The 20052-nt window shown below is 43.3% G+C and overlaps 2 protein-coding genes across 4 annotated transcripts in view; both read right to left on the bottom strand.

Moving 5' to 3' along the window:
* The window catches only part of IPO4 (importin 4), a 176491-nt gene extending 166901 nt beyond the window's left edge, over positions 1 to 9590 (bottom strand). The window contains exon 1 of the mRNA XM_056525792.1: positions 9376 to 9590. Within this exon, the coding sequence (XP_056381767.1) occupies positions 9376 to 9441 (66 nt within the window). The 5' untranslated portion in view covers positions 9442 to 9590. The remainder of the gene's footprint in view (positions 1 to 9375) is intronic.
* Positions 9591 to 15123: 5533 nt separating this feature from the next.
* TM9SF1 (transmembrane 9 superfamily member 1) overlaps positions 15124 to 20052 on the bottom strand; it is a 29416-nt gene continuing 24487 nt past the window's right edge. For 2 of the 3 annotated variants that reach the window (XM_056525813.1, XM_056525820.1), the window contains exons 3-6: positions 17073 to 17673; positions 16786 to 16971; positions 16336 to 16609; positions 15125 to 16193 (exon numbers count right to left, since the gene is read on the bottom strand). In XM_056525813.1, the coding sequence (XP_056381788.1) occupies positions 15800 to 16193; positions 16336 to 16609; positions 16786 to 16971; positions 17073 to 17673 (1455 nt within the window). In that variant the 3' untranslated portion in view covers positions 15125 to 15799. Of the gene's footprint in view, positions 16194 to 16335; positions 16610 to 16785; positions 16972 to 17072; positions 17674 to 20052 lie in introns of all 3 variants that reach the window. The other variant, XM_056525804.1, reaches the window with a different exon arrangement.

The following is a 20052-nucleotide window of genomic DNA, read 5'->3' as shown; positions in this document are numbered from 1 at the left end:
CGTACAATTTATGGTAAAAGTGACGTGTGTTCTTTATTCTGAGGGTCAATACGATTAAAATGATACCCATTATTACATACTTTTCTATTATTGTTGCGCTTAAAAAAAAAAATCACAAACTTTTTAACCAAATTAGTACGTTTATAATCCCTTTATTTTGATGACCTATAACTTTTTTATTTTTCCGTATAAGCGGCGGTATGGGGGCTCATTTTTTGCGCCATGATCTGTACTTTTTTTTGATACCACATTTGCATATAAAAAACTTTTAATACATTTTTTATAATTTTTTTTTTTATAAAATGTATTAAAAAAGTAGGAATTTTGGACTTTTTTTTTTCGTTCACGCCGTTCACCGTACGGGATCATTAACATTTTATTTTAATAGTTCGGACATTTACGCACGCGGCGATACCAAATATGTCTATAAAAAAAAAAATTTACGCTTTTTGGGGGTAAAATAGGAAAAAACGGACGTTTTACTTTTTTATTGGGGGAGGGGATTTTTCACTTTTTTTTACTTTTACATTTTTTTACACTTGAATAGGGGACTATTCATAGCAATACCATGATTGCTAATACTGATCTGTTCTATGTATAGGACATAGAACAGATCAGTGTTTTCGGTCATCTTCTGCTCTGGTCTGCTCGATCACAGACCAGAGCAGGAGACGCCGGGAGCCGGACGGAGGCAGGAGAGGGGACCTCCGTGCGGCGTTATGAATGATCGGATCCCCGCAGCAGCGCTGCGGGCGATCCAATCATTCATTCAAATCGCGCACTGCCGCAGATGCCGGGATCTGTATTGATCCCGGCACCTGAGGGGTTAATGGCGGACGCCCGCGAGATCGCGGGCGTCGGCCATTGCCGGCGGGTCCCTGGCTGCGATCAGCAGCCGGGATCAGCCGCGCATGACACGGGCATCGCTCCGATGCCCGCGGTTATGCTTAGGACGTAAATGTACGTCCTGGTGCGTTAAGTACCACTGCACCAGGACGTACATTTACGTCCTGCGTCCTTAAGGGGTTAAGGACCCAGCCATTTTACACCTTAGGACCAGAGTGTTTTTTGAACATCTGACCACTGTCACTTTAACCCCTTAAGGACCGGAGGTTTTTCCGTTTTTGCATTTTCGTTTTTTGCTCCTTGCCTTTAAAAAATCATAACTCTTTCAAATTTACACCTAAAAATCCATATGATGGCTTATTTTTTGCGCCACCAATTCTACTTTGTAATGACGTCAGTCATTTTGCCCAAAAATCTATGGTGAAGCGGGAAAAAAAATCATTGTGCAACAAAATTGAAAAAAAAACGCTGTTTTGTAACTTTTGGGGGCTTCCGTTTCTACGTAGTACATTTTTCGGTAAAAATGAGACCTGATTTGTATTCTGTAGGTCCATACGATTAAAATGATACCCTACTTATATAGGTTTGATTTTGTCGGACTTCTGGAAAAAATCATAACTACATGCAGGAAAATTAATACGTTTAAAATTGTCATCTTCTGACCCCTATAACTTTTTTATTTTTCCGTATATGGGGCGGTATGAGGGCTCATTTTTTGCGCATCTGAAGTTTTTAACGGTACCATTTTTGCATTGATAGGACTTATTGATCACTTTTTATTCATTTTTAAATGATATAAAAAGTGACCAAAAATGCACTATTTTGGACTTTGGAATTTTTTTGCGCGCACGCCATTGACCGAGCGGTTTAATTAATGATATATTTTTATAATTCGGACATTTCCGCACGCGGTGATACCACATATGTTTATTTTTATTTTTATTTACACTGTGTTTTTTTTTTTATTGGAAAAGGGGGGTGATTCAAACTTTTAATAGGGGAGGAGTTAAATGATCTTTATTCACTTTTTTTTTTCACTTTTTTTTTGCAGTGTTATAGGTCCCATAGGGACCTATAACACTGCACACACTGATCTTCTATGTTGATCACTGGTTTCTCATAAGAAACCAGTGATCAACGATTCTGCCGGATGACTGCTCATGCCTGGATCTCAGGCACTGAGCAGTCATTCGGCGATCGGACAGCGAGGAGGCAGGTAGGGGCCCTCCCGCTGTCCTGTCAGCTGTTCGGGATGCCGCGATTAGCCGCGGCTATCCCGAACAGCCCGACTGAGCTAGCCGGGAACTTTCACTTTCACTTTTAGCCGCGCGGCTCAGCTTTGAGCGCGCGGCTAAAGGGTTAATAGCGCGCGGCGCCGCGATCGGCGCTGCGCGCTATTAGAGGCGGGTCCCGGCTTCACTATGACGCCGGGCCCGCCATGATATGACGCGGGGTTACTGTGTAACCCCGCGTTATATCAGGAGAGCAGGACCAAGGGCGTACCTGTACGCCCTTGGTCCTTAAGGGGTTAAACATTAATAACTCTGGAATGCTTTTAGTTATCATTCTGATTCAGAGATTGTTTTTTCGTGACATATTCTACTTTATTTTGGTTGTAAGTTTTCGGTGTTACTTGCATCCTTTTTTGGTGAAAAATCCCAAAATGTCATGAAAATTTAGAAAATTTTTCATTTTTCTAACTTTGAAGCTCTCTGCTTGTAAGGAAAATGGATATTCCCAATAAATGGTATTTTTATTCACAAATACAATATGTCCACTTTATGTTGGCATCATAAAATGGACATATTTTTGCTTTTTGAAAAAATTTGAGGGCTTCAAAGTAAAGCAGCAATTTTCTAAAATTTCATGAAAATTGCTAAATCTGAAGGAACAGATGTTACAGAACTACAACTCCTAGCATGCCTGGGCAGTCTAGGCATGCTGAGAGTTGTAGTTTGGCAACATCTGTCTCCAAACTGTGACCCTCCAGATGTTGCCAAACTACAACCCCCAGCATGCCCAGACAGCCTTTGGCTTTCTGGGCATGCTGGGAGTTGCAGTTTGGCCTTCCTAGTGGTTGCCACAGTAAAGATCACTTTACTTTCACTTTCAATTCCCCCCTCCCCCACAGTTTCCCTACCGGACCCAGGATCCAGCAGTCTCCAGCAACAATCAGGGTCTCTAGGCATCTTCTCCTGCAGGTACAGACCTCCATCTTCTTCCCACGATCCCCTCGACATCCAGGGGTGGCCAGAACTGGGGGTTGCCATGGCTACACTCTGTCCTGCTCTGCCATTGGTCAGAATCAATTCTGACCAATGGAAGGGGATAGGAGGAAATCGCAGCATTGCGACTTCACTCCTACCCTTCAGGATGATCTGGGCTGTCACTGACAGGTCAGATCATCACAATTTTCCGGGTGATCGGGTCACCAGAGACCCCATCAACCCGGAATAGGAGAAAATCGCATGTCTGAATTGGCATGCGATTTTCTGCGATCGCCGACATGGGGGGGGGGGGGGTCCCGGGACCCCCCCTCGGCATTTGCACGGCATGCCTGCTGAAGGATTTCAGCAGGAATGCCATTCCGATCTCTGCCCGGCACGTGGCAGAGACCGGAGAAACACCAGGACGTTCTGGAACGTCCTTGGTCCTTAAGAGGTTAACAGTCCTGTCCTATGGACTTCATTTCTGCCTCACAGAGACTTTTGACTTTACAGACTTCCAAATAGATCTGTTTAAATCTGTTCGCAAACTTAATCAGCATAAGTTCTCTTTCGAGAAAAGACATGGGTATACCAGAGGTAAAACCTGGTGACATACCAGCAGAGGTGGGCCCTTTAGGTTTTAGGGTGGTCACTGACCTCACCCAAGATGTGGGTGAGGGAGTTGAAATCCTCTGTAGCCTCGCCGATGAGTGGCCTGATTATACATCTGAAGCTATACCAGAAGTTGCACCATTTGTAGGGGGTAATCCATCAGTTTTTTGCCCCCCCACTTACCCCAGGGGGGGTCATTGGAGGTATTTAGTAATTTCGCTATCAGCGATGTTAGATCATTAATTTATCCTGAAGTTACCAATAACCTTGAACCCAGAGAGCAGCAGGCCCTTAAATGGTTAAAAACGCAGAAAAACGTAGTGTTCCGCAAGGCGGACAAAGGAGGTAATATCGTGGTGATGACGAGGGAGCAGTATATTAAGGAGGCCCATCATCAGCTGCACGATGCAGAAGTCTACAGTTTATTCTGTCTCACAACGTCTTTAGATTCCAAGACAAATGGTATTGCCAGGACTCTGGGACTGCAATGGGGACCCCAGTAGGATGTTCATTTGAAAATATGTTTCTTGCAGCTTTTGAAAAACTGGATATTTTTTCTTCTAAATATCCTTTTGTTGCATACATCGTCACATTTATTCGTTATATTGACGATGTGTTCATTGTTTGGTCTGGGTCCCCATTGCAGTTTACACAGTTTATAGCTTAATGAAGATCTTAAGATGAACATGAAATTTACATCAGTTTTTGGAGACCAGTCTCTCGAGTTTCTTGACGTGAGGGTGGAGATAGCAAATGGTAGCTTGGTCATGACAGGGTTCCGAAAAAAATCTGCGACCAACCCTTTGCTTTATTATAAAAGCTATCAGCCCCCTCACGTCAAAAAGGCTATTCCTTATAGCCAGTTTCTCCGCCTCAGGCGTCTGAATAATAATGACCACAGTTTTGAAAGACAGGCATAGGAACTCACCACTCAGTTAGTCGAAAGAGGTTACTCCATCGGAGAAGTGAGGTGGGCTTTGGAGAAAGCTAGGGGTAATAGACAAGTCAACTCTTGATGCATAAAAAAAGCCCCACATCAGACAAAAAGGTTTATCTTTTCATTTCAGCATTCCTCAATGAATACAATTATTCAGTCTGCCATAAGACGCCATTGGCATCTTATAGAACATGACACTGACCTTGGAGAAGTGGCAGCTAGGCAACGACTGTTCTCCTACAGACGGACGTGCACCTTGGGTAACCAGTTGAGTTGCACACGTCTGGTTGAGAACAGACAAATCTATGTGTAAACTGAATGGTGACGTATTTAGCCGTGCCGGTACCACGTCACAAGTAGTGAACTGGAAGAAGCGTGTAACGCAAAATCTCGCTCTGACTGTACCTGTTTGAATTGCACCCATATCAGCTAATAAAGAAGCTGTGGACACAAGTGAGTTGCCGTCCACTTCATTTCTCCTTGCATTCTTATAACACTGTTTGGAAAACCCTGTTCTAGAACCTGAAGATTTACAAACATGGAAAATTATTTCAGCCACCTAGTACTGCCGCGTACTAGGTTAGGCTCATACCATGCTCTGGCTGTATGTCTCTGGTACACATCAGGATACCAGCAAAAAAAATATACCAACATATACCTCAGCAGGTTCATTCATTTTGAAGGAAAAATGCAGCTGAAAACTTAATTTTCCCTATGCCTGGGCTGTAAAAAGAAAAAAGAACAAACTTTAGCTCACCTTCCTACGTTCCCCCGTTGTGCTGGTATCGGCGTCCCGTTCCTCCACCGCTGCTCGGGTCCCTGCTTCTTATCCTTGGAACATCACACTGCGGTCAGCGTATCGCTGGCTGCAGCGATGTCCCGCCTCGGTCAGTGATAGGCTGAGTGCCCTGTCATGGAAGAAGCCTAAGCAGCAGGGAGCCAAGCAGCAGGGAGCCAAGCAGCAGGGAGCCAAGCAGCAGGGAGCCAAGCAGCAGGGAGCCAAGCAGCAGGGAGCCAAGCAGCGCCGGAGGAACGGGACGCCGATACCGGCACAACGGGGGGAACGTAGGAAGGTGAGCTAAAGTTTGTTCTTTTTTGTTTTTGCAGCCCGGGAACAGGGGAAGGTAAATTTTTCCACCAAAGAAAGGTAGGTGATCCAGCAATTGCTGGATCATCTACCTTTCTTTACTGTTACATATGAAGCTGGGCCAGGCTGGGATTCGCGCAAGACCGAAGGGAGGTGAGCTGAAAATTCTTTGCATTTACCAAAAGTTCTCCACCACATTTCTCCTTTAATGACTTAGTCTAATAGTGAGTGGGTTCAGTGCAATTTCCCACAGTATACTTTTATTTTGCATGCTTTTAAGAGCAAAATAAAAGAATACAGTCGAGAAATAAACAGGTATGTATAAAGATATTGTACAGCTCACAGTGTTGGGAGTGCGAGGTTAACTGAATGTTCTCACCCTATGAGAACAAGAAAATACTAGGTAAAATAAAAATAGGAATTCAGTCCTCAGCAAAACCCCTATAAAAATATAGTATCTGGGTGGATGTCTGTTTACCCAAAGAAAAGACAGTTCAATAGATATGTGTTTATTCCACAATATAGGATACATTAAACAGATTTGTAAAAAAAACAGAGCGTTTCCCGCAGGGCCCTACGGTAGCGCAATATAATAATAAAATTCTAATATAAAAGAACAATTCAGCATATCACTATAGAGCGACAATTCTCATGAGCATAGCAGCTACTATAACTCGTAATCTAATGGTTGTTGCATAAATTGACACACTTATTGATAATGGTAGTGTGTCTAGAGATACGTATCAAAATCTCTTTGTTATCTTTAGACATCACGTGTAAAAGAAATAACCCTATACGAACAATACATGTCCTGTAACAAAGAAAAAGAGAAGAAATGGAAAATATCCTGTATATAATGACAGTCTTATAGATGGTTCAAATCCTATGAGGTTGATCCTGTAAAAAAAACCTTGCAAATGTCCTAGAAGAATAAATGGAAAGTCCTACGATACAGGTGTCGCATAATCCAGTTTATAAAGGCAATTTGTCTAGGCAATACAGTAATGATGGCACAAAGTCGCTAACACCTGTATATTTGTATAGGGGTTTTGCTGAGGACTGAATTCCTATTTTTATTTTATTGAGAAATAAACAGAACCTATTCACTAGGGGGAGATTTATCAAAGCCTGTCAAGATAAAAAGTTGACCAGTTGCCCATAGCAACCAATGAGATCGCTTATTTCATTTCTCACAGGCCTCTTTAAAAATGGAAGAAGAAATCTGATGGGTTGCTATGGGCAACTTTTTCTTTGCACAAGTTCTGATAAATCTCCCCCTAGAGCAGTGGTTCCCAACCATTTTATACCTGAGTACCCCTTGACAGCCCATTACCAAAAAATTGTACCCCCAAATTAGACATTTTGTAATGATCATAGTATAATTCACATGCTGTACTTTCCTCTATAACAGGCCTCCTGTTCCTCTCCCAATCTCCCCAGTCCCCCAATTTACAGGTGACGTCTTCTCTAACTGGAGTAGTTTACTTTTCTTTTCTTCACTATCTGGCCTAGATCGCCATTAAGATTTCTCCCATAGAAGACTACTCCACAGAACCAGCCAAACAAACATTTTAGGCTCCTTTCTGCAGTACAATACCCACCTATTTACAAACTCCCCATGTTTATTGTCACACACAGTAATAGTTCCCGCTTTGAATCCCCATAAAGTTGTTAGGCCCCCTCTGTGCCACCAAATATAGCTGTAGCCCCCAAACTGCCCCCATATATAGTTGTAGGCCACCATACTGTCCCGCTTTGGTGCTCCACTGCTTCTCTGGTCTGGGGATCTATTGCTATGGCTTATAGAAGAAGGTCCCCGGTCTGCAGGGGCAATGGAGCAACAAAACTGATAGTAGTTTCTGCCCACAGAAGCCCAGGGTTCCCCGCTTCCCCTTTGCTGTCCTGCCCCTCGGTGCAGTGACATCAGCCTACCATTTCTTTCTAAGTGTTCAGACCAGTAACCAGTGGCTGTGGCTACTATTACTGATTATTTTTCAAGTACCCCCTGGAGAACTGCCAAGTACCCCTGGGGGTACTTGTATTCCAGGTTGAGAACCACTGCCCTAGATGACTACATTTTGACCAATATAGCCATTGGCTGTCTAGGCCATGCTTGGAGTTATAGTTTTGCATCTGGCAGTTTACTTTTAAAGGAGTAGTCCAGTGGTGACCCAGTGGTGAACAACTTATCTCCTTTTCTTAGGATAGGGGATAAGTTTGAGATCATGGGGGGTCCGACCGCTGGGGCCCCCTGCGATCTCCTGTACGGAGCCCTGACAGCCCATGAGAAGGGGGCGTGTCGACCTCCGCCTTTGGCAATCTCCAGCTCTGCCATAGAGATGTATTGAGGGGGCGTGTCAGCCGCCGCTTCGTGCGGGGGTTGACACCCGCTATCTGTCCGGAGAGCCTGGCCCCCGTACAGCGAGATCGCAGGGGGCCCCAGCGGTCGGACCCCCCGCAATCTCAAACTTATCCCCTATCCTTAGGATAGGGGATATACGTTTTTCACCACTGGACTACCCCTTTAAGACCACTGAATTATAGTAAATAGGTCTGCTGAGAATTATGTCCATATACCTTCCTTACAGTACCCCACCCAGCTTTATACAGTGGTCCCTCAAGTTACAATATCAATCAGTTCCAGGACGACCATTGTATGTTGAGATCATAACTCTATGGAAACCTGGTAATTGGTTCTGAAGCCACCAAAATGTCATCCAAAAATAGGAAAAAGTGAGGATTAAATAAAGCAAGTCCTTACATAGTGTATAACAGTGCTGCTGGGAGCTGTAATCACTGTATGTAGAGGACAGGAGCTTCTTCAGGGTCCTGTACAGTACACGCAATGTCCTAAAAAAGTAAAATGGAGCCGCCCTTACCTGGTGTCCAAAGGAGCAGCTAACTGTGGCACAGGTAAAGAGTAGTACAGAACATGTAGTACCTCTCCCTGTACTGTAGGGGGCGCTACCAGACAGGAATTCAGTGCATATGCTTCAGTAATACAGGGGTTTTACCAGTGAATTGCCCATTCTGATTGGTCAGTTCTTCCAGTTGTGACAGGTATCACAGATCTGGACTGTCTGTACATTGTATGTTGAGTCTGGTTTCAAGTTACAATAGTCCAGAAAAGACCATTGTATGTTGAGGCCACTGTAAGATAAGGGATCACTATACATCATGCATATATTTTTGGGTAATGCACCAAAAATACCTCATTGGTACGGCAGGAAATAGAGGACAGTGGTGCTATGTTTAATACAGGAAGTGTCAGGTGGTTTCCTAGCAACAGATAGTACAGCCATTAGGGACTATTCTGGGCCGCCATGAGACTATGGTGCCACACAAGCCACCATCACCGAGGGACTGCCACCATTGCCCCTTCATTTTCTGGCAGATAATGCCCTCCAGCCCCCCCAAAATAAAGGTAAGGGCTTCTTTATACCTAAGCAGTGATTTGGCAGAGTTCACCGAGCTGAGGCACTGGATGTTGCCTTCTATGCTTGATATCCTGTTAGAGGACATTTCTGTGCCAAACCCTCAGCTGCGAGGAAGTCAGCATGCTAGGACAGCTGCGTCCCCTCAGTACTGTCACATCTGTGCCCGCCATGTTCAGGGCTCAGCATCCCTGGAGCAGTCTCCTGACACCATGTCCCATCTCCTGCCAGCATCCCTTCCCCACACACTACCTGCTGGATGACAGCATTGTCCGGCTGCAGGAGATTAGTCAGTATGGCCTCTAGTATGTTCGCCATGGTGACAGGCGGCTTCCCGTTACCCAGAAAGGAATATCCGTCCTGCCAAACCCAGCTGCCACTGACTGCTCCACGTGGGTGTCAGGCCGAGCGAGGACAGAACACAGCGCCATCTGCTGACCGGGAGGAGCAACGTTTCTCACAAGTAACAAATGATGGGCGCGCAGTGTAAAAGCTCAGACTAGCGTCAGAATACGTCAGATAAACCCTGATGGACTAGCTGTCACTTATTTATTAGATAAAAAATGTGACTAAAATAAAAGTTCATTTATTGTTGTTATAATATTATTTAAACTATCAAGACTTCACAGGAATGTCTGTTCTGTGTAAATTTATGTAAATAACTCAAGCTTCTCTCTTGTATAGTTAGGGCTAAAATATGGGGTGTGCGGGATAGGCTGATACCTAGGGTGCAATGCAGTTTTCATGTATAGATGTAAAAAGAGGGTCATATGCACGGCTCAAGTCCTACAGGAACGCATGGGAACGGAGTTCCTGCACTTTTTCCACAGCAGGAACATCATTCCCATTAGCAAGAGTCCTGCAGGACCAGCCCTTGAGTGGAAATCTTGGGTGAGTTCCCACACTTTTTTAACCCAGGTCTTAACCCCTGGTCATAGGTATGTAAAGGGGTTTCGTGCGTGTCCACCTATATTCCTGTGGTCCCTTACCCATGTTACCTTTTTGCGCTCGACAGGCCGATCCAGAGCCTCCGCTTTCTGGGAGTTGGGATACATATCTGCGGCAGAGCCTCCACCCAATGGAGCATCCAGGAGATGGATATGGGGCCTGTGGGGAACATCTCTGAGAGAGTAAAGATTTTACCATATATAAGGTGTAGCATCGAGTTATATATTGTAATATCTTCTTCTTCGCCATCCCTGGGAGACGTTTCTGCTCACAGGGATGGTGATGATATGAAGTTAGAAAGTCTTCCCCGCAGGCGCTGTAAGTAGTCCCCTGGGTGGGGAGCTATACTTAGTTCTGTCTTGTCCGGCTGTAATAATGCCCTTTTAGCATGATTGACAGCCCAGGCACGGCCCGCATCACCGCTCTCCTCAGTCTGCTTAGTGGTGACACAGGCTGTCAGTCACACTGAGGGAGGTGATTAAATCTGGAGAAGACAGGACTAGGCGAGTATAGCTCCCCACCCAGGGGACTACTTACGGGGCCGGCAGGGGATACTTACTAACTTCATATCCTCACCCTCACTGCGGGCAGAAAAGCAGTCCACACATAATTCCACTAAAAGAAGTGTTGCAATCTGTCGAAAACATTCCTGGGAAACCCTTTTGGCTGTGTGTGGGGCCATTTGGAAGCCCTGCCATGAGAGGCAACATGTGGCCTCAGGATCTCCTACACATATTACTTAGCTGTTAGTGTCCCTCATTTCACTACTATGACAATGGCTCCCCAGATCATCCCACCAGCAGTTGGGACAGTGTGTCACTTCAGAGCAAAGGCAGGATTAAAGCATCCTCCACAAGGTCTCCATACTCAAACCCGACTGTTGTCAGATCTCAAACAGAACCTGGATTTGTCACTAAAGGCAATACAGTTCCAGATCGAAGCCGTCCAGGCAGGCTGTCAATGGCAGGACACATATGGGTACCATGACTCCAAAATTACTTTTGCTAAGTGACTGGGAATGGTCCGGGCAGAGACTGGGGTGTGTAATGAAGGTGCCCATTGTCTGGATGCCAGCTTATAGATATAGGAGCCATAGGCATGTAAGATCAGGTGGCGGAGCTACACAATTACTAGGGATGTCACTATACCATTTTTTTTTTTAAGACCGAGTACTCGCCGATACCTGTTACCGATACAGTTTTTATTAGGGGAAGGGCTTTTTAATATATATACAAAAAAAAAAAAAAAACTTTATGACTCCACACATGGCACTGTGTACTGCCTGTCACATAGCTTTCCCAGGTCCCGCCTCCCCCCCCCCCCCATACTAAACAAAAAAAAAACTTTATACTCGCCTCCTGCATCTTTCATCCTCTGCTCTGGTGCAGGCAGAGTGACGTCACTCCGCCTGCACCAGGGCAGAGGTCAGGCGCCACTCATGACCTCTTCTGACCCCTATAACTTTTTTATTTTTCCGTATATGGGGATGTATGAGGGTCATTTCTTTCGCCGTGAACTGTAGTTTTTATCGGAACTATTTTTGTTTTGATGGGACTTCTTGATCGCTGTTTAAAAATTTTAAGGTGATCCGTGCAGGCGGCCGGCCGCACCTCCATGGTAACTGCCGGCAGGGGTTCCGCCTGCAGGTATCGGATTAGTTATCGAGGACATTTGCACTACTACAAGTACTCGTGCAAATGTCCAGTATTGGTCTCGATACCAGTATCAGTATATCCCTAATAATTACACAGTGGGGCTGCAGTGAAGGCTCATCACATGAGTAAGCTTCTCATTTAAAGGGATTTTCCCATCTTGTAAAAGCGTCATTAGTTGTAAAATCTCCAGAAATTCACCAGCTGGTGTAGTAATTAGCCCTAAAACCATTCTGCACATATATATTTTTATAGGATATCCCATATTTTCTTCTCTATAGGGGTGCCCAGTTTCCCTGCCGTTTTCAGAAGGCTGGGGGCATTCCTTTAGGAGTATGACAACTCCTTTTTTCCCCCTCCTTCCTCACATGGCCTGCACTGGAGCGTAGCATGTCCATAGTATAAATTACTGACCTACTCTGTAAATGCTGCAGGGGTCTGGCGCCTCTCTCACATGGTTCAGCTGTTTGTTTATTGCAGCTCAGCTCCATTTAAGTAAATGTAGACACGCTGTAATACCCACACACGCTGAGGACAGGTGTGCTGTTGTTTTTGTAAGAAATTAGCTCTGATTTTCTATTCCTGAACAACCCCTTTAATGAAAGGTGGCCAACCCCATTAAGTCAAAATAGATATATGTGCTCATGTCTGTGCCCATGTATATATATTGTTGACATGAATCGTATGGGGGCCCTATGGGGATATAATAGGACACTGGTCATGTTGCAAAGTAAGTACAGGTTAAAAATAACTAATTGTAAACCATGATTTAATGTGGCTTGGCCTTATCGTGTACGGGAAAAAGCGAAGTAATCTGAATCACAGATAGCATGAAACAGTCACGGTTCGGTAATACAGCACACTATGATTTATTCTGAAATGATTGGGTTTTTCGGAAAAAATATTAGGGTTAAAAACCAAAAAGAACAAGGTAACTAGTCATGACAGGAGGACCCCACACTCCTTGCGGGCCTTGGGAGACATGTCCTTTAACCCCTTAAGGACCAGGCCAATTTTCACTGTAGGACCAGAGCGTTTTTTGCACATCCGACCACTGTCACTTTAAGAATTAATATCTCTTAAACGCTTTTACCAAACGCTTTTTTGGGGGGGTGAAAAATCCCAAAATTTCATGAAAATTTAGCATTTTTCTAACTTTGAAGCTCTCGGCTTGTAAGGAAAATGGATATTCCAAATAAATTTTATTTTAATTCACAAATACAATATGTCTATTTTATGTTGGCATCATAAAATGGCCATTTTTACTTTTTGAAAGAATTAAAGGGCTTCAAAGTAGAGCAGCAATTTTCAAAAATTTCATAAAAATTGCTAAATCTGAAGGGACAGATGTTACAGAACTACAACTCCCAGCATGCCTGGGCAGTCTAGGCATGCTCAGAGTAGTAGTTTGACAACATCTGGAGGGCTACAGTTTGGCTACATTTACCCCCCCCCCGTCGCTTCCCTACCTGAGCCAGGATCCAGCAGTCTGCAGCGACGATCAGCTGTTCCCAGGCATCTTCTCCCCATGTTCCCTGCGACATCCAGGGGTGGGCAGAACGGGGGTTGCCATGGCAACCCACTGTCCTGCTCTGCCATTGGTCAGAATCAGTTCTGACCAATGCCAGGGGATAGGAGGAGATCGCATCACTGCGACCTCACTCCTACCCTGCAAGATGATCTGGGCTGTCACTGACAGGTCAGATCATCACTATTTTCACTATCAGACACCCGATCAGCCCAGAATAGCAGAAAATCGCATGTCTGAATTGACATGCGATTTTCTGCGATCGCCGACATGGGGGGGGGGGGGGGTCTCAGGACCCACCTCGGCGTTTGCCTCGGACGCCTGCTGAACGATTTCAGCAGGCATCTGGTTTCGCAACCCGCCCGGCGGGATGCGAAATTCCCACGGACGTATGAGTACGTGCCTGGTCCTTAAGACCCAGGGCGCAGGGACGTACTCATATGTGTCTAGTCCTTAAGGGGTTAAAGGAAATCTGTCACAAGTTTTACCTGCACTAACCAGCTGAACTGGCTGGTAGTGTGGGTGACACTGATTAAGATGGTGCCTCTGTGTCCGGATCCATCGCTCTGTTGAGGAGATATCTTTATTTTTCTGAATATGCAAATAAGCAGTCTAGGACATGTGCAGGGCTACGATCCTTGCCTCTGGCACAGTGACGCCAGTACTGTTCAGCGCTTGGCCCGGCTAATTAATATTCACTTCACACAGCCGGGCATGCTGGGAGTTGTAGTTTTGTTTTGTGCAATAGGCAACTATCAGCCCAGTACAGTGCCAGCCTGTTCATTACAGTGGACCCTCAACAGCACTATGTCATTGCACAAAAGAGGACATTAGGTTAGGTGTGATTGGCCAGAGAAGGGAAAGGAAGTTTAGATGTGAGAACTGTTAGCAAACAACCCAGCTCTGGTTCTACCCTATGGGGAGAATGAGAAATAGCTGTGCACCATGGAGGGGACTCACAAGGGATTTGTAATGGCAGTAGGACCGGAGGATACAGGGGGAGTGAATAAACCGTAACTTTTAATTGTATACTAAAAATGTATATACAATAAAGTGAGTGTACTGTGGATACTGCCTGGTTAGGCCTTTCCACCAAAAAGACGCAGAGAGTGAATAAAGACACACTGTTAAATAAATTAGGTACAAAGTAACATAGTAACATCCCACCCAGCCCCTGAGGAGGTCACCTTTACTGGTGTCCGAAACGCATCGGACATTATCTGGGGACTATACTCTATTTGGGATAGTCAATTTTTCTCCGTAATACACTATGTTACTTGGTACCTAATTTATTTAACAGTGTGTCTTTATTCACTCTCTGCTTCTTTTTGGTGGAAAGGCCTAACCAGCCAGTATCCACAGTACACTCACTTTATTGTGTATTAGTTTTTAGTATACAATTAAAAGTTAAGTTTTATTCACTCCCCCTGTATCCTCCGGTAACAATTGATTGGGAGATCTGCGAATTCCTGGTTGGTAGATACCTTTACTACATCTACATTTTCTATAATGGCAGTAGGAGAAGTAAAATCCCTTGTCACAACTCAGGAAGAATTAATGTAACAGAAACATAAATCAAAAAAATCTTGACATCTTGTAGTACTTGACACTGGTCTTACGCATTTCATACAATTATAAAGGCAAGAGTAAATGATATAGGAACTAAAAGTTCATGAGTCCATATTAGAGCTCAGTGTATAATCTATGTATATATTTATTGCCAATGCTGGAATCGGACCGATCCTTGGCACTAAATATACCTGACTCATTAATGGAGCTATAAAATAGCCGTATACATGAACCATAAATATGAGTTTAAATTACTAATAAAAGAATAACATACATTTCCCATACTTCCCTAAAAAAATATAACTAAAATAAGAAATGTTTTCATACATATTTTTTTATTTTGTAAAAAGGAAAATCAAAAGATATAAATATATTTGTACAGAAGTCCAATAGAGAGCGAGAGACCGTCTGACAGGCCAAGGAAAACCCAGAAGACTATGTAACAAGACAGGCCAGATCCAATCCAGTAGACCTCCTGACAAATTGTACAGGTCAGAGGGAATGCAGGACTGTGATAAACAGACTTTTCTCTTTGTGCAGCAGCACAGGAGACTGGATTAGGACAGGTAGGTGGGAAGGCATTGGAAGCATTCTTTACAGTTAAAAACATTTTGCAGACTGAGAGAAACAGGAATGGAAAAAGACTTGCAGCAAAGTAACAGGTGTCTATCATACCTTTCCACAAAGGATTGCAGACCTATAGTACACTCGTACTTTAAATACTTCTGATCTCAGGATTCTACTTGCCTTTAAAATCTCTCACTATTTGACAGCAATCTTTATCCTTTCTCCAATCTTTATTCCTTGTGCTAAATAATTTTCCATGTGAATGCCTCTCCCAGCTCCCCATGTCAGTTATTGGAATACATCCCTCTACCTGCATCAGAATGATCTCCGGCCCCTCTTCGTCTCTTTCACACTTGGTCCATAGTTCCATACGTAGCATTTAAAGCACAAAAACGATCGCTGGCTCACTACCTCAGTCCATTTTAAGGTTAATGTATATATAGCGGATAAATCGAAGTGATGCTGAGAAACTGACTGTTCCAAGCATAAGAAAGAAAACATAAGCAGTAAGGAAAGAGTAGCCAAAGAACTCTACAGTTTGAACAACCCCTGACATATTCGAGCGACGCCAGTAGTAGAAAACAGAGTACAGAAAGATGAAGGCTCCAGTGGATCCTGTACTCATAATGGACCTCCACCACCAGCGGTAATCTTCACCTGACAGCTGGAAGTATGTCAGCGCCACAGAAATGCATGCACCAACACTTAGTAGGATGGCAAATACAATGAACAGTATTCCATACAGTGTGTACTGCTCACGTCCCCACACTGTAGCAAAAATATAATACAGCTCCACAGAGATGGCACTGGAAAGAAAAAAAGAGACAATTGTAAGTAGAGACAAAAAGCTACAATGTGCAGAACAATCTAAGCAAATATTTGCACAAGCATAAATATGGGCGAGTCAGTAACAATAGCTGAGAAAGAGAGGTGAAAAAGTCCTCATACCTGAATGGCAGGAATCCACCGATGGCCATATGGACTGGAGCAGACTTGTACCAGGGTTGAGCAGGAATCTCTCTTGCAATGTTCTTAGTCCGACATGGAGCTTCAAAATTTCCTGCACTATTTTTACCAAAAATGCCTCCAATTACAGTAAGTGGGAATCCAACCAGAAGCCAGACAGTAAGGAGAAGAAGGATTGTGGTTGCTGGTAAGGCTTGTGTCGAACCATTGGCCCAATGAACTGAATTTACAACACTCCAAGTAAAGAAAAAAGGAGCTGCGGATATAAAAAAAAAAAACACTTTATGGTGTTATGAGTTAAAGACAACTTAGAAAATAGTTACCTTGACTTTCTAGATCAGAAATAAGGTACAAAAAAGATTAAAAAACAGCAAGATTTTATTATTCAGTGATTGAATAAGTAATAGAGAAAGTACTATAAAATTCAATTACCTGAGAAAAGGCTAGTAGTCAGGACTATGTTCCACACCCAACGATATCCGCCCATCTGTCGATAAAAATTACTTGATACATAGCCAGAAATGCAACAAGTAAGTGCATATAGTAGGATAGCCGCAGAATTGATAGCACCATGTCTGTGCACATTAAACATGCCAAGAAGAACCATTACTATAATACCTAAGGAGGGAAGAGACAATATATTAATGATGCAGGAAACTAAAAAGTCATTGAAAATCTATGTTTGAGAGAAAGAACATAAAGATCAACCTAAATATTACCTGTTCCAAGTGCAAGAAACTGGGAACCTACTCCAAGCACAGCACAAAGGAGACTTCGATAAGGTGGGAAACGGAAAACATCTGTGTGAATAATCTTCCATCCATTGTCTCCCTGTTCCATGTCATCTGTTCCTTCCTCATCTAAGTTATACCGTGCTAGGTCGCTCTTAAGAACACGCATGAGTATAATCACCACAAATCCCAAAAGCAAGAAAACCAGCACCATGGAATTAATGATGGAAAGCCAATGAATCTCCAAGCTTTTGGGGAAGAAGCTAGAGTCTCTAAGACGGTCACCACGCCTTTCATAGGTCACAGTTGTGGGGAACCACCGTATGCTGTAAGTGTGAGTCAAGCTGAGAGGCTCCCTCACATCGTCCAAACTAAACGGTTTCACATCTCGGACACTCACGTTGGCAAATATGATACGGTCTTCGTTATATTCGATGTTGAAGTCAAGATGAGCCCACAAGCCAATTTTATGAGTGTGTGGCAAAAAGCCACTCTCTTCCATGTAGCCTACAAAACCACGAATTGGTATATCATCTAAAACAAACTCAAAGTAGTATAGTTCCTCTATGGCCTGGCGCAGCTCCTCTACCTTAAAGGAAAAAAAGAAGGTTGTATATTAGTGAAAAGTAAAAAGATTCCAAAAACAATTGTTTATACTTTTATATATATGGATTACTTCTAGAGACTTCCTATCTTGGATTTATGGATGATTCATGGATCAGTAGCACCCTGGATCCATATTTTAAGATGTAAGCTAATCTGTAATGATTGCACATTGTTAAGATCAAACATTTTTTGAATATGGAGGAAGATTCGGGATCTCAATCAGAACAGGACATGCCACAATGCTCCAAAGCAAACTGTAATGGTATACAATTACCACAACGTGTAAAGCCACCCTAGCGGAATGAGTACGGAGGAATTTACCAACCAGTTTATCTAGGATATTTTTAGAATTCATTCAATTACTATTAATGTACAAGTCATAAAGTAAAATATAATTTCTTCTATGAAAGAATCCTGCTTGGTCAGCTCTTTTCTTAAAGTGGAGCCATCAGCAGGTTTTTAGGGTATAAGGTAATGGCATGACAATTATAAGACTATTGACTCTGAATCTGTGCATTCCTCTCATTAGTTAGGCGACCACTTCAGCGCCGAGATACCATAGTTTACAAAGATATGCAAATTAGGCTTTGGATTCCCTCGGCCGCTATAGCCCAACAAAGTGTGGCCCCTTCACAAGTTAGTCACTAACTGGTTAAGGAGCCGAACTGTGTTGGGCTCTAGTGGCCAAGGGGAACGTTCAGTAGCTGTGAAGCCTAAAATGTACGGATCTCTCGGCTGCCTGCGGAGCCGAGCACAATGTTGCTTGTTTCCCCAGCTAGTAACTTGCAATCGCAGCAGGTGTGAGAACCGTGTGATCAATAACTTTATAAATGTATGATAGAAAATGCCAAAAGTTGTTTTTAATGACAGTAACACATTAAATCAAGTATATAAAAATTGTTTCTAAATGCAACTTCATGAATGTTTTCCCCCACAGCAATGGGAAATATGCAGTTGTATACAACCTGTTGTCGTGATAAATTAACAATAAAATAGACTATAGGCACCAAATTTATCTAGCCTCAGTAGTAGGCAGCAAGAGACCATGGTGGCCAGTGATTGGTTGCAGACATAATGTAGGTATAAAAGGAAAGGCTTTGTTGTAACTGTGTAAACAAAGCCATTGGGATGGACTGGAGCCATAGCACTAGATGCAACAATAGGGGGGGCAGAAGCTGTCATTTAGACGTTATTTGAAAATTTAAGTTTTCTTCACGTATTGTTTATTGTATACAGTCAGGTCCATAAATATTGGGACATCGACACAATTCTAACATTTTTGTCTCTATACATCACCACAATGTTTTTGAAATTAAACTAACAAGATGTGCTTTAACTGCAGATTGTCAGCTTTAATTTGAGGGTATTTACATCCAAATCAGGTGAGCGGTGTAGGAATTACAACAGTTTGCATATGTGCCTCCCACTTGTTAAGGGACCAAAAGTAATGGGACAATTGACTTCTCAGCTCTTCTATGGCCAGGTGTGTGTTATTTCCTCAATATCCCAATTACAATGAGCAGATAAAAGGTCCAGAGTTCATTTCAAGTGTGATATTTGCATTTGGAATCTGTTTCTGTCAAAGCAGTGAAGCAAGCTGAAAAAACAAAACAAACCCATCAGAGAGATAGCCAAAAGATTAGCGTGGCCAAAAAAAAACATTTGGAACATTCTTAAAAAGAAGGAATGCACAGGGTGAGTTCATCAACACCAAAAGACTCGGAAGACCAAGGAAAACAACTGTGGAGGATGGCCGAAGAATTCTTTCCCTGGTGAAGAAAACCCCCTTCACAGCAGTTGGCCTGATGAAGAACACCTCCAGGAGGTAGGTGTATGTGTGTCAAAGTCAACAAGCAAGAGAAGACTTCACCAGAGTGAATACAGAGGGTTCACCACAATATGTAAACCATTGGCGAGCCTCAGGAAGACCAGATTAGAGTTTGGCAAACGACATCTAAAAAAGCCTTCACAGTTCTGGAACAACATCCTATGGACAGATGAGACCAAGATCAACTTATACCAGAGTGATGGGAAGAGAAGAGTATGGATAAGGAAAGGAACATGATCCTGAGCATACCACCTCATCAGTGAAGCATGGTGGTGGTAGTGTCAGGGCATAGTGGGCATGTTTGGCTGCCAATGGAACTGCTTCTCTTGTATTTATTGATGATGTGATGCTGACAAAAGCAGCAGGATGAATTCTGAAGTGTTTCGGGCAATATTATCTGCTCATATTCAGCAAAATGCTTGAGAACTTATTGGACGGTGCTTTACAGTGCAGATGGACAATGACCCAAAGCAAACTGCAAGAGCAACCAAAGAGTTTATTAAGGGAAAGAAGTGGAATGTTATGCAATGGCCA

This window comes from Hyla sarda, chromosome 1 (assembly GCF_029499605.1).
Source record: "Hyla sarda isolate aHylSar1 chromosome 1, aHylSar1.hap1, whole genome shotgun sequence".
NCBI lineage: Eukaryota > Metazoa > Chordata > Amphibia > Anura > Hylidae > Hyla > Hyla sarda.
The sequence above is the reverse complement of the archived record's forward strand: the minus strand, read 5'-3'. Positions and strand labels throughout refer to the sequence as shown.